Source organism: Mus caroli, unplaced genomic scaffold, assembly GCF_978045245.1.
Source record: "Mus caroli unplaced genomic scaffold, Mus_caroli_1 scaffold_5, whole genome shotgun sequence".
In the NCBI taxonomy this organism is placed as follows: Eukaryota; Metazoa; Chordata; class Mammalia; order Rodentia; family Muridae; genus Mus; species Mus caroli.
Window position 1 is genome coordinate 95120870 of NW_028227260.1, and position 13924 is coordinate 95134793.

General features: G+C 45.4%; 1 protein-coding gene across 5 annotated transcripts in view; it reads right to left on the reverse strand.

The window, feature by feature from the left end:
- Positions 1-11387: 11387 nt before the first annotated feature.
- Atp2b3 (ATPase plasma membrane Ca2+ transporting 3) overlaps positions 11388-13924 on the reverse strand; it is a 67463-nt gene continuing 64926 nt past the window's right edge. For 3 of the 5 annotated variants that reach the window (XM_029473503.1, XM_021152982.3, XM_085838155.1), the window contains one exon: positions 11388-11949. In XM_029473503.1, coding sequence (XP_029329363.1) covers positions 11629-11949 — 321 coding nt within the window. In that variant the 3' untranslated portion in view covers positions 11388-11628. The remainder of the gene's footprint in view (positions 11950-13924) is intronic. The other 2 variants (XM_029473505.1, XM_029473504.2) reach the window with 1 other exon arrangement.

Consider the following 13924-nt stretch of genomic DNA (forward strand, 5'->3'; position numbering starts at 1 on the left):
TTCCTTACTCTCTGAAAGCCTGGAGGCTTCACAGTAGACAGAGTGAGGTGAAAATTAAAACAGGAGCACAACTGAAGAAGAGTGCCTGGAACCCACCTGTAATTGCCTGGTCCCCAGCAGGGAGGAGCAGCTGAAGGAAATTGTGGAGCCCTAATGAGATGCGGACATGGGGAGGGAGATATCATCCGTGAGCATCTCAGAAGGATGAGTCATGGCACAGAGTTCTGAGCGCTTGCTGTAAGCACTGGTTGTATCCCTCTTGGAGCTGTTTCTCAGGAGACTGTTGATCTGAAGACTGTAAATAAGGACAGAAAGTTCTGGAAGAAAGGAAAGACAATATGAGAAAAAGGAAGTTAAATAATAAATATTCCTCAAAACAAAAACAAAAACAAAACAAAAAACAAACAAAAAACAACAACAACAAAAAATGCAGGGCGTGGTGGCGCACGCCTTTGATCCCAGCACTTGGGAGGCAGAGGCAGGCGAATTTCTGAGTTCGAGGCCAGCCTGGTCTACAAAGTGAGTTCCAGGACAGCCAGAGCTTCACAGAAAGACCCTGTCTTGAAAAAACCAAAAAAGAAAAAAAAATAAACATTCACCTTTCAAACTATATATGCCCTGGCCCTGTTTCTATATGGTTTTTGGGCTCAGAATCAGAATCTTGGCTATTCCATCTCAGGTGCAAAGAGCCCCACTTCTGCCCCCCTGACTGTGATAAAGAACATAACGGACTTGGGTGCTGGTGCCTCTGGTTCCTCTGAAGCCATTGCAAAGGGTCAGTCTTTTTCTTTAGCACTTCACTGACAATGGACAGCCTTTTGGGGTAAAAGTAAAAGCCACCTTTTTTTTTTTTTGTGCCATAGTTTCTAATGTGTACATTACACATGTAGATGAAGATTTTGTTTTTTTGGGACTGGACCTCATCATGTAGCCTTGGCTGTACTGAAATACGTTTTTATTAGCATCTATCAATGATAAATAATTGGTTTCATTATGCCATTTTTATGTGTATAGAATGTATTTTGATAATGTTCTTATCATTACCTTGTCTTGTCCCCCAGTCACTCCTGCGGATGCCCTTCTTCCCAACTAGTCCCCTTTACACTTTCATGTCTTTTTCTTGTAGGACCATGGGTCCACCACTGAAAGTGGTGGTATAGAAAATGTCTCACCCTCACCCATCAACCATTTACTGCCTATAAATCCTTAGGGAGACGTAGGGCCTTGTGAGTCCCACTCCATGACAAGATGCTGAGGTACAGGGAATCCCAGCAACTATGAGTTCAAGAGCGCAACAGCCATGGCATGCCCCAGAGACAATGTTTAACAAAACTCTAGCCCTTCTTCTATCTCTATAATCTTTCTACCTCCTCTTCTATAATGTTTCATGAGCTTTGGAGGGGGCAATATAGCTGCCCCATTTATAGCTGACTATTCAACAGACATTTAATTTCATCTCTCTGGCCAGTTCTGAGCCTCTACAGTTACCACTGCCCACGGAATAAAGAAGCCCCTCTGACTAAAGCTGAGAGCAGCACTCATTTATGGGCATGAATATAATTATTCAGAAGACAAATATGATGGATACATCATATCAATTTAGCAAAACAGCAGTAGTAGCCTCTCAGCCAGGGCCTGTGACTTCCCTAGCTATGGGTTTTTGACTTCATTTACCAGAAATAAATTCCTTCTGTGGAGTAGGTATCAAATCCAACCAGAAAGCAGTTGGCTACAATATAAACAGACTTAACAATAGTGCACCAGTGGACTCTGGCTGGTTGGTAGTCTAGCATGTAGGGTCCATAACTGGCTAGGCCCTTTTTTTTCCCCCAAAACAATTTTTATTAGGTATTTTCTTCATTTACATTTCAAATGCTATCCCAAAATGGCTAAGACTTTTGATGACAATCCTTCCCTAGCAGTCTGCATAGTACTTTCTGTTACTACAGAGACTAGCCAGTGAGGAGGAAGCTTCCTTGTGAATTCCAGCTTACGTTCTCTATGTTCTGCAACCAGAGCATGTGGTATCAGCTATAGGGCCTTACTAGCTCATTCTGGTAGTCAACCAATAGTACTACAAGCCTCCTTAATGTGCAACTGAGAATCCCTTTCCTTAAGGGCGTGCCTGTTGAAGCCACCTCATTGGTTAGGGGTGGGAGGCTATCACTGGTTGTTGTAAGCATCGCAGTGTTTTTCAGGTACTTTAACCTGAGCAGCAACTCTTTGGAGCTGGACTCTCACTTCTGGGAGCTCTGAGACAACATTGTGCAGTCTGAATTGCTCATGCTGAGACTTCTGCACTTCCAGGGCTCCTTCCAGCATCCACACAAGGTATGTGAGTTCTGGAGGCTGTGAACTGTTTCTAATAGCTCTAACCAGGTTTTTTTGTTTTATAGTCTGGGAGAAAATCCCCTCCAGTGAGCAAGAACACAACATGTGAGGAGGAGCAGGGACATTGGGCACAAATCCGAGCTGGTGGTAGGTGTTGCTAGGAACCTGTGCCCACCTCTATTTCTTGTAGGCCTAAGTAGCAAGAGTTGCCTTTCTTGGCATGCCAAGAACATATGCATATGGGAGACTCTTGCTATCTTTTTGTACTGCATGAGACTCAGGCTAAGCATTTGTTCTCTAAGAGTAGGAACTGACCTAATCTGAGAGACCATAGAGATATAGCTGAAGCTGCCATTACTTTGGGTTCTTGTTATGACCTAGAAAAACAGTCACCAGTCCCTGGTCCTCCTGAAAGCAGTGTCTTCATGGTAGGAACATCACACCAGGGAGTGATGCCTTCTATTCTGAAGATAAAGGTGCTGCTTTTGGGAGCACCAGGTTTCAAATGATTTCCTTTCAAGCCAGGCAAGGTAGTGTATGTCTGTAATCCCAACACTTAGGAAGAAGAGCAGGAGATCACAATTTTTTTTTAAGATTTATTTATTATTATATGTAAGTACACTGTAGTTGTCTTTAGACACACCAGAGGAGGGCATCAGATCTCATTGTGAGTGGTTGTGAGCCACCATGTGGTTGCTGGGATTTGAACTCAGGACCTTCGGAAGAGCAGTCAGTGCTCTTACCCGCTGAGCCATCTCTCCAGCCCAGGAGATCACAAATTTAAGCCCTGACTGGGTCATAGAGTGAAAAAGACTAGCCAGGACATGCTGGGTAGTGGTGGCACACAGTTTTAATCCTAGCACTTGGGAGGCAGAGGCAGACAGAGAGATCTCTGAGTTTGAGGCCAGCCTAGTATTCACAGTGAATTCTAAAGCAACCAGATAGGATTACATAGAGAAGTCTCTGTCTCAAAAAAAAAAAAAAAAAAAAAAAAACCCAAAAAGTATGAGCATGTTTCTCTGAAAAAAAAAAATAAAAAGATCAGGCAAACATGTGGGGACTTGGGTTAGGTGCGACCATTGGAGTAGAGTATGTCTGTCATATCCAAACTAAGCTGGAGAGTGGTGTCAAGGCACTAGGAGATACAACTAGAGAAGAAAACAGGACTCGGCAGGCAACAGATGGCTTTGGAGGTGCCAGTCCTTGTGGGTGGTAGTCCTGGGTTCTATAAGAGAAAGCAGGCTGAGCAAGCCATGGGCAACAAGCTAGTAAGCAGCATCCCTCTATGGCCTCTGCATCAGTTCCTGCCTCCAGGATCTTGTCTTGCTTGAGTTCCTGTCCTGATATCTTCCAATGATGGTTGTGATCTCTAAGTGTAAGTCGCTGAATAAACCCATTCCTCTCCAACTTGCTTTTTGTTTATGGTGTTTTTGTTACAGCAGTAGAAACCCTAACTAAGATGGGGGGCTCTTTAGGTGTTTAGTGATGACCTTACCAAGCCAACCATTGATAGGATTGTGTCTGATCTCATTCAGATTTATATTGTGGACACAGAAATTCCCTAGGGTCCTGGTCAAGGGTCAGGCCTGTCCAAAGACGCCCAGGATGCTTGGCTGCTTGAGGATGGTGCTACTACACCACTGTGACAGCCAGACCCCAGAGAACCAGCTGAGGGGACTGGGTGTGCTGTGGGAGATGGACACGCTGCCACATGCTGTCCCCAGCAGCCCTGGTCTAGATGATGTCTGGAGTTGCCTCCAGCTAGGCAGACTGTAACTTACAGGAAGGTGGCTGCCTTGAGGCAGCAGTCTCTGCTTTAGCCTATTGAGAAGACTCAACTGCAATTGAAGTGTGATGTCATTGACAGACACGTCAAAAGAACAGATGGGACTGTATCCCTAGGGATTTTTAGAAACCAGATTTATAGAAAGTATGAGTGTGCAACATAGATGAAACTTTATTTTGTGTTATAAAAATAATGTGAATCAGTAGAAGTCCCCATCTTTGCTCTACGCGTTGTACTGTCCATGGGGTTTTTGTGTCATGATAACATAGAGTTCAGGGGCATTCTCCACTATGGCACCCTTCTGATTCTTTCAGAAAGTCTGGTTCTGTGGGCAATGGCAACCTGCTGTGTATTCCCTGGGCTTCTTGCTGGTCTTGATCTATATTCAGCACATGGAAGCCCCTTCCTCTCATGTGGTAAGTTGTTACCACTAGAAAGGACTGGTATTAGAGTAATACCAACAGTTGCTAATGGAGCTTCAAGGAAGCATGTTCCAACACATGGGCCTTCCTTGTTGCTGGTGGGCAGGCAGAGTGGTCACATAGTAGGCATACTTTGGCAAGGATTGCTTGACTTTACAAATTGCATATGCTATCTATCCCCAAGGTGAGGAAGCCACAAAAATATCATGGCCTTCTTGGTGAGCCAGTCTTACCCAGTGGCCTGGCTTTCTTATCTTAAAGTTCTTCTGTGGGTGCTAATGATAAACTCATTATGGGTTTCTCATGTAAACATTTTGAGACAAGCAGTCATGAAACATTTACTGAGCAGCTGCTGTGTATCAATTCTTGTGTCAGCTTGGGAACATAGCCACAGAGCAACTTGACAAAACTTAACTTACTTCTGGGAGAAAGGGCCCAGAGTTGACAGGAAAAAGTAGATCCAAGTATTTGCCTGGGTCCTGACTTCAGGACCATACAGGCGGCACCTTCATTTATCTCTTCACTGAACACCTTTATGGGAGGAAGTTCAGGTCTCAGAAATGACCTGCCAGGAATGTGGAATTGCATGCTTTGTGACTCTGAGCTCCTCTTAGTGACTTGCCTAAGTGTTTTGTTCATTACACAGCTGGTCAGGTGACCTCTGAATTCTTCTGAATACAAAAGTGGCCTCTTGACACTATCTGGTGTGGAGAGAGTCTTCAAGAGGCATGTAGAAGAGGGCTAGGCCTCTAACGTTCCCTCTGGGAGTGCTCACAGTGGTGGACCTAACAGAAGCCCCCTAGGTCCTCTTGCCACCAATCCTGAGACACAGTTGACATGCTTTGGGAGGTACAGGCCACCCTTCCAAGCAAGCCAGGTAATGGGATGGAGGAGTGTGCAGCCACCTTTTTCAGCTGTCCTGTACCTCTGTCCTTTCCATGTTAGTCCTCAGCTCCTCACAGGCTGTTCTACATCTTATGCTTTCTTATCTTTTCTGTCTTAGCCTTTCACCTGAATGACTGGTTGCTATAAACTGTACAAATGGATCTACCTCTGAGTGTCACTGTTATAAGAGTGCCCCTTTTCCACTTTACCTATCCAGTGTGGCTGAGACTCCTGAAGGACACCTGTGGCAGGCCTAGGGCCTAGGGTATGGGCTCTGAGCATAAAGTGAGGGGCTGAAATCCAGGCTGTCTTTCTGTAGTCTGCTGTTTTCAAGTTCCTTGCCTGACCAGTTTTTAGCATTGACTTCCCTGTCCCCTCCCCCTCCCCTTCCCTTCCCTTCCCTCCCCTCCCCCTCCCCCTCCACCACACCACACTAACTGTGCTTAAACAGACTTTCAGGACAGATATTCTGCTCTTGGTTTCTTTTATCTTCCCCGACAGGCCTTTGAGTCCCCTGTCCTGGGCTTCAGCCATCATTGATGCTCCATGGGCCCACATTTTTACTTGTTTCCTGTTGTGCTCTATCATTGAGCTACCCCTCAGCCCTGTACCCATCTTGATGCTTTGAGGTCATCTGTTCTACAAAAGGTGTTTTCTCAGCTCTCAGAAGGCAAAACCCTTCCCTTGGAATAGCAGTGGTGGATGGGTGAGGCTGTTTAACCTTAAAGAGGGCTCTGCTTCACTCTGCCTTCTCAGGGCCTTTTCAGAGCACAGCATGGGATAGTTGATAAAGCTCTGCAGGGGGTTGGAACAGGCATCCCTCCCATTGAGAGTGCCCCATACAGTGTACAGCACCTAGAAACCTGATATTTCCTTCCCCACTGGTTATCAGCAGTTTCCCTCTCTCCTTGGGACTCAGTTTCTACTTTGTAAATTGAGCTGGTTGGACCAGATAACCTGACTGTGACTGCTATTTTAGAATCCTCCCATGTGCTGTGTGCCTGTCAAATTGCCCAGCCGTCTTGCCGGCCTGACTTGGTGTTGTGTGCTGACCTCTGGGCCTGTCAGCTCACTGGTTGTCATTTGGCCCATGGCACAGTGAGCAAAAGGCCTCATTTCTAGGCCTTATGAAATTAAAGACATTGTTATAATCTGGGTCTTTTGGATTTTTTCTTCCTGTTGCCAAGGCTTTTGTAAACAGACTAGTGGAGATTAAAAAATGACAGTCTTCCATCTCCTTTATTTTAGGTTTAAAAGGTCAGCAATGACAGACTGAGATAAGATATTCTAGAGCCCAAAGCTTCCAGGATCTTGTGGTGCAGAACATATCTTACAGCATAGTGATAAGTAGCCTAGTCTTACTTAGCCCATGAACCCAATGGAACGAGGAGGAGGACAACCAGGTCCTGGGAATTGCCTGGCCCCTTTCTTCCTAGCTATGGTGCATTGAGTTGTGTTTCTCAACTCATGTCCTTGCCCTGAAATTAAGCTAAGTGAGGCCACTATGGTGGGCTCTGATCCACAAACCACTGTCTTTGTAAGAGAAGAGACATAGGCAGATGAAGGGGCGAGATGAAGACAGGCAGAAGTAGAGGAAAGGGTCTACCAATCCAGTAACACCTAGATGTTACCAGAAAATAAAAGAAGGGTCTGGAACACATTCTCCTCACGGGCCCTGCCTCAGAGGAAGCTTGACCTTACTAATGCCTTGCTTTTGGACTTCGAGCCTCTAGAACTGTAAGAGGATACATTTCTCTCTTTTTTTTTCCAGCCCAGTATGAAGTCTTTCAAAACTGCTCCAAGACATACAGACCTTCCTCCCATTCCCTAGGCTCTGCTGCTGTAGTGTGTTCATGCTCATGCTCCCAGCCATTTGACTAAGGACACATTCATGCTTTATGGGCAGCATCATATCTTATCTCTTCATGTGGAGCCAGTTGTGTTGATATCGAATCTGTCTTGTCTAGACTTCCTTGGTCTTATGACTCAAGCTGTGCGGCTTCCCTTTTTGCTGTTGAAGCAGAGACTTAAGGGATCTTTGGAACCATGGTTCATCTTTTTGACTCTTGCCCTGGAAAATTGTCTTCTGGTACTAATAAATATAAAAGGACACTGTGTGTATCTGAGAAAAGGAAATACCATGAAGATGGCCTCCTGAGAGATGGCTCAGTGGTTGCTAGAACTTGCTGCTCCTTCAGGGACCCTGAGTGAGGTTTCCAACAGCTAGTAACTCCAGCTCCATGGGATCTGGTGCCCTCTTCTGATCTTCACAGGCACTGCACATGCATGCCCATACACATCGCCACATCAAGAGAATAGAAATATCATGAAAAGGTCAGGAGGATGTGTAGAGTGCTGTAACCATGGTGGTCATTTGTAAGGCCCAGCCACAGAACTATTTATGTAGCTATTCCTGGCCCAAAGAGGGTGCTACAGAACCTGGATGTCTATACGTAGCCACTCAAGGGGATCTGAAGAAGGTAGGAAAGAGGCACTAAGAGTAAATGAGGATGAAACGCTGGGCTTTGTTTCTGTGGCTTTAGGACAAAGAGGAAGTCAACGATTAGAAATCGGGCACTTTGGTGATGAGAATGTAAAATGCACACACACACACACACACAGAGAGAGAGAGAGAGAGAGAGAGAGAGAGAGACAGAGACAGAGACACAGAGACAGAGAGACAGAGAGACAGAGAGAGAGAAAGGGAGAGAGAGAGAGACAGAGAGAGAGCAAGCCATTTACACCTTTATATATGAACATGCCCATGTACATGTATGCATACATTAAATACAACAAGTTCTAGCAACCTTGTGACTGGGTATATATCATTTCCTGAAGAAAACCAGTCTCAAAGAGCAGTTTGTGTACCCAGGTTCACAGTAGCATTAGTCATAATGTCTAAAATGTGGAAGCAATGCAAGCATTTGTGATTATGTGGCTAAACACAGCATGTCTGTGCAAGCAATGGAATATTATCCAGCCTTAAAAAGGAACTGAAGGTTGACACCTGCTAGAGCATGGATGGCCTTTCAGGATATGATGCTCAGTGAAATGAGCCAGTGATAAAAGGACAAATACGTCTCTCATCCTACTTCTAGGAGAGACCTTATATGATAATGTTGCAGCCAGATTTGCCAACAGACAATAGAATAGGGGATTGGGGAAGAGAACTGGGAAGTTGGTGATAAATGGCATGGAGTTAAAGTTAGAAAAGCTGAAAAAGTTCTGAAGACAGAATTGTCACAATGTTCCCACTGATCCATACAAGGACAGTGGCCTGAATAGTTTCAGCAGGCTTTACGTGGTTGAACCAATCACTGGGAGGCAGCACAGGTGTAGCATCTCTTGCCCACAGGGTCAGTGCCCTTTCTTGCTATAGAATTAATCAGGATAGCAGGCCCAGGGGAGGCCATGCCAGTGCCTTCTCCTGCTATGGCCCAATGGCATGCAGACACCTTTGCTTGGCTCCACATGGGAAGTTACCAAATAATAATAAATTAACATGTGACTCAGACCCATTCATTTTTTTATACACAAAAATTTTGATCTATTCTTTAAATTAGGAAATTCAACTACAGATTTTAATTTATTATGCATCTGTGGTCTTCCTCATTAAGATATTTTGTTCATTTTTAACAGGCAGATAAAAATGTAAAACATATTTATGAACTGAACACAGTTGACCAAGCCATTCCATATAGTATAATGCTTTATAAAGAGAAGCTTCCGATGAGACAGGTCTCTCGGCCTGAAGACTGTACAAGAATCAGAACAGATGATGCGGGTTCCCAGGGCCTTTTCTGAACCCCATAGCTCAGCATAAAGGCAGCCTGGATATCACACAATTGACACTGACATCAGGCAACTTTACACAGCATCATCAAGGGTTGGCTTTTTAATACATAGTGGCCATTTGCTCTATGTGTATGTCTACAACAGAGGATGACAAGAAGCCCATGAGCATAGCTGGACACAGCTGACCTGCTTCAGTCCCAATACTCCACATTTTGATTACTTATTGAAGAACACAGAGACCCTCAGCAAACCAAGTTGCCCTTTTGCTGTGGTGGTTTAAACAAGGACATCAGGGAACAATTTACAAATGGGAAACATTCTCAATATGCCCTTTAGAGAAAAGGGATGGCTTTATGTGATCTGTAGCTGGCATTTTAAAGTGGAGTTTTCTGGTAACCAAAATTCTTTTTCCCGAGATGTGACTACTCCTGCTCAGGGGTGACATGGCATTGGTGTGACCAGTGGGAACATAGCAAGTTTCCATTTGACTTTCTGTGGATGCCAAAAAGCTGAGACAAACTTTTAGTGGTGTGTCTGTGTGTGTGTGTGTGGGGGGGGGGAGTGGGACAAACACAGCTCCTGTCTATCTCTTAATTCACACCTGTCTCCTGGCAGACAAACCTTGAGCTCAAGTGACAGGCATATTTAAGAGTAGTGTGCTATTCTAGACATCTTCCTGAAAAGTGTGACATCCATAAGTTCAGAAGGCGAAGAAACCTCAAGGGCAGGATGCTACCTGTTTCACCTCTGTTACAGTGGGTGCCCAGATTCAGGACCTAGGAGCATAGGGGAGAGTCAGCTTTTCACTAGGAAGAGAGTCATCAGCCTGGGCTTCCCTGGAGGGGCAGGAGACATTAGACCTCTTTCCTCTGCCTTCTCTCAGGCTATCACTCTTTCTAGGAAAGCAGGCTTGGCACAATGGGTGCCCACACTGCTGGGACAGGTTCCTGGAAGAAAATATCTCAGGATTCCCAGACCTGGCTTTTCTAGTCTTACCTGTCTAGGTGGACCCAAGGCCTGCTGACTGACCCCATGCTCAGTCCTCACAGGCCCAGAAGAGGCAACAGCCAGGAAAGAACAATGGCAATGTTCTGTTTCTATAGTTATGCCTTCTGGGTTGGATTTGTCCTGTGGGCAAGAAGACCTGGGCTGGAAGCATGCTTTGGTGGGTGACACACCCATGCCCTCGCAGACAATGAGGAGATCCAGTGAGTACTTGCTGTCATTTGCCAAAGCACACAGTACAAGTCTAGAGGAATAAACCTGGACTGCCCTTTCCTAGCATCTGTCTCTGCTCCATCACAGCTCTTCCTAGGGTTCGTCATGTTTTTAAAGTTGGAGTATGAAAACAGAAAGCTGCCAGCCAAAAATGAAGGTGTTGGAAATGAAGTGGAAGGAAGCCAAAATCAAAACTTGCCTTGCTGCACACTGGAGGGGACCACTGTCATCAATACTTTGGTATTTTCCTTTTAAATAAAAATGCCATTGAAAAGTCCTTCTCCTCTACAGGTAGAGGTCTCAAAGCGCAAAGGTTCTAAGTGCAAGGCTTTACACAACACTCCCCAGACTGCTTCTTCTGGAATCTCGGCAGGGTCAGGTATGGAGATCCTCAGGTCAGGGGCTTGGGAGGGAAGTACAGTACCAAGAGGATGTTTTTGTAGTCCTGTTCCCTGAAAAGAACCTTGCTACATTCAAAAATAAAACTTCAAAAGGGAAATGCCTGGTGAGAAGAATAGAAATATCATGCCAATAAATAGTTCCTTATTCTTTAAATATGGATTTTGTCACATATATGTATATGCATATAGACACATACATATAGACACACGCACACATGCGGTCTGCAGATGGGTCTTGTGTGCTTTGCAGTAGAAGGTACCTTTAAAGGTGGCTCCCTCTGGTGGCTGATCTGCGCAATGAACTCCTTCTTGGTTTTGGTATACTTTTTTTTTTCTTTTTCTTTTGATATGGGTATAGCAAAGCTCCAAATAGGCTCTGGTAGCCCCTACCGCATTGCACAGCCCAAATGGTGAACACAGGGTAGAACTAGTGTTCATTAAAAAAAGAAGCATCAGTAGAAAAATGGTGGTAAGCGCATCTTGTCTCATGCTCATTTTTTCCTTCACATTGGGTGAAGAACCTCCCTCCCTCCCTCCCTTTTCCTTCTTTCTCCTTCCCCCACCTCATGGGAACTTAGTAAGAAGCCTACTAGGCTGTGTCCTTATTGAATTCAATTGGCTTCCTGAAAATACCACGTAAGTAAAGTCTTTAGCCATGTTAGTCATTTCCCTCTTTGGCAGGTGCACAGGTTCCCCTCTCTGGGTGCATATGTGACTGCGTGTGTGATTGCGTGTGTATGTGTGTGTGTGTGTGTGTGTGTGTGTGTACATGTGCTGAGAAAAGTTTCGGTTAGAGGGATGTCTCCATGCTGTGGAGTGGGCTCCCGGGCCTGGAAGAGAATGCTGAAGAGGTAGCTGACTTGGTGGCATGCGTGGTCAGGTAGATGCCGCTGTCTATGGCGTTGTTGTTCTGGTTAGGGGGTGGGGGAGGTGGGGCCCTCAGGCGTTCTTCATTCTCATCCACATCTGTGTCATCGATGAGCGGGATATTGTGGGTGTAGTCATTGATCAAAAACTCGGGTGTTGCCATGAAGTTATGGATGCAACTCTTGGATTCTGGTTTCTCCAGGCCTTCATAAAGCGAGCTACGGAATGCTTTCACCACCCGGATCTGAAGTGGAGGGGGAGGGACAGAGCAGAGCCCACATGGGGGAAGGGAAGAGGAAAAGGGAGAGGAGAAGGGAGGGAGAAGAAAGGAGAAGAGACAGTCAATGGCTAGCTGGTGCTGGAAAGTTGTACCCACATCAGCGGCTGGCACACTGCCTGATGAATATTTACACGCTGGGGGACTTGTAGGGAGTGAGATGGCTTTGATGGACTGTGCTAAGGGTTTACAGGTCTGGGCTTTCATGTTGAAAGCATCCCTGATTTGGGTAGCTATCCTGGAACAATGGGCTTATGCCTGTTCCCTTCCTGGTTCTTGCTCTGGGAACAGGACTGGCTTAGGTGGCACCTGAGGTATTTCCTCAATATGAATTCCAATTTGGTAAAAGATAAATATACTGAGATTCTCCAAAGAATGTGCCGGTGGCCATTTCTGCACCTACATCTTAGTCTTTCTTTCAGGGGCATACCACACACTTGTGGTACATATACATTCCCATTTCTGAAAACGTCTCAAGCCTCCCTAACACTGTTCCTGTCTGGCATTCTTTTACTTTACCAGAGGCTCTGAAATCACTTCCTGTACTGCTTCTTTGTCTTGGAATGTCCCAGCTCTGTCCTGTCCCTCTTATTCTTCCTCTCTGCCCACAACTCTGTATAGTGCTAGAAAGCTATGTAGGTATTATAACACTGTCTCTTTTTCAGAGCTCTGGGTCTAAGAGCCCACTGGCCCTAACCTGGAGGCCAAGACTGAAAATGGCCACATGGGTTTGCGTGTACCAAGCCTATTCTTACTCAGCTGTCTTGGTCTACCAGTTATCTTCATAGTCTTCTGCCAGCTCTGTATCATAGCTACATGTGTCTGATTTGGTTTCATTAGATACTTGGTGGCCTCAGCAGCCCTTTGCAATCTGGCCTTCTGTCTGCTCTCCTCCAAAGCACCCCTATCCTCTTCCTCCTCTTTGAGCTTCTATTCAGACAGCTTGTCCACATGCTCCTTATCTACCCCACTCTTGTTTTCAATTCACATCAGTATTATATTTTCCAAGGAAGTGCTTCCCATAATACTTGGACCTTCCCACCTCTATGACCATGTGCCCTGAACCAAACTCACATCCCCTTCAGCCACCTGCACCTCCTGCAGGGCAGTGCCTTTAGAACTTGCCTGAGAATCAGCCTGTCCCTCCTCTGGATTTCCCATGTTCACTCACACACTCCAGTTCTCATCTTTTCAAGTCACAGAGAAGCTGCCTCTCTGATCTCTCCCTGACCCCACATGCTGGATTCCTTTGTGCTTTTAAAACCAGAGGTCAATGAATAGGCTTCTGCTAGATCTTACACAGGCCAGTACCAGCACAGCTGCCCATAACAACTGTCCCTAGAAACACAAAGCTAGCCATGATGGCCTTCTGGTAGTGTAGAAGGACTACCAATTCTCCAGGAGGACAACTGGGTCCAGTTAGTTTCTCCCTGTGTGAGGCAGTGGGCACTTTATAACTTCTAAGTCATTTCAAGGAGCCAGGGTTTGGTTTTCATGGTTTCAGTAATGTATTTATAAACTCTGGCCAAAAGGTGAATGAACCCTGGACCTCTTCTGGTTTTGTAAATAAAGTTTATTGGCAAGCTGCCATGCCCATTCATCTGTGTACTGTCTGTGGTTGCTGTCATGTTACAAGGGTAGGTTGTGCAGTTGCAGCAGAGAGCTGGTTTGAAAAGTTAACTATGTTTACTTGGTGGTCCTTTATAGGAACCGTTGACAATGGATCACCCAGACTACAATGAGTCCCTTTCAGCTCTCTAGTTAGGACCTTAGGGATGACAACTCAGCCAGGTCAAGTACAATGCTCCTAAATCGCAGCCATTGGAATGCCAAGAAGTGAGTCAAGAGGCTCTAGAAAATTGGGATTTCTAAAATCCACATCTGAGATGCAGTTTGAATTTTTTTCTGTTAGATTGTAGATGGCTAGCTGTTCTCAGACTGG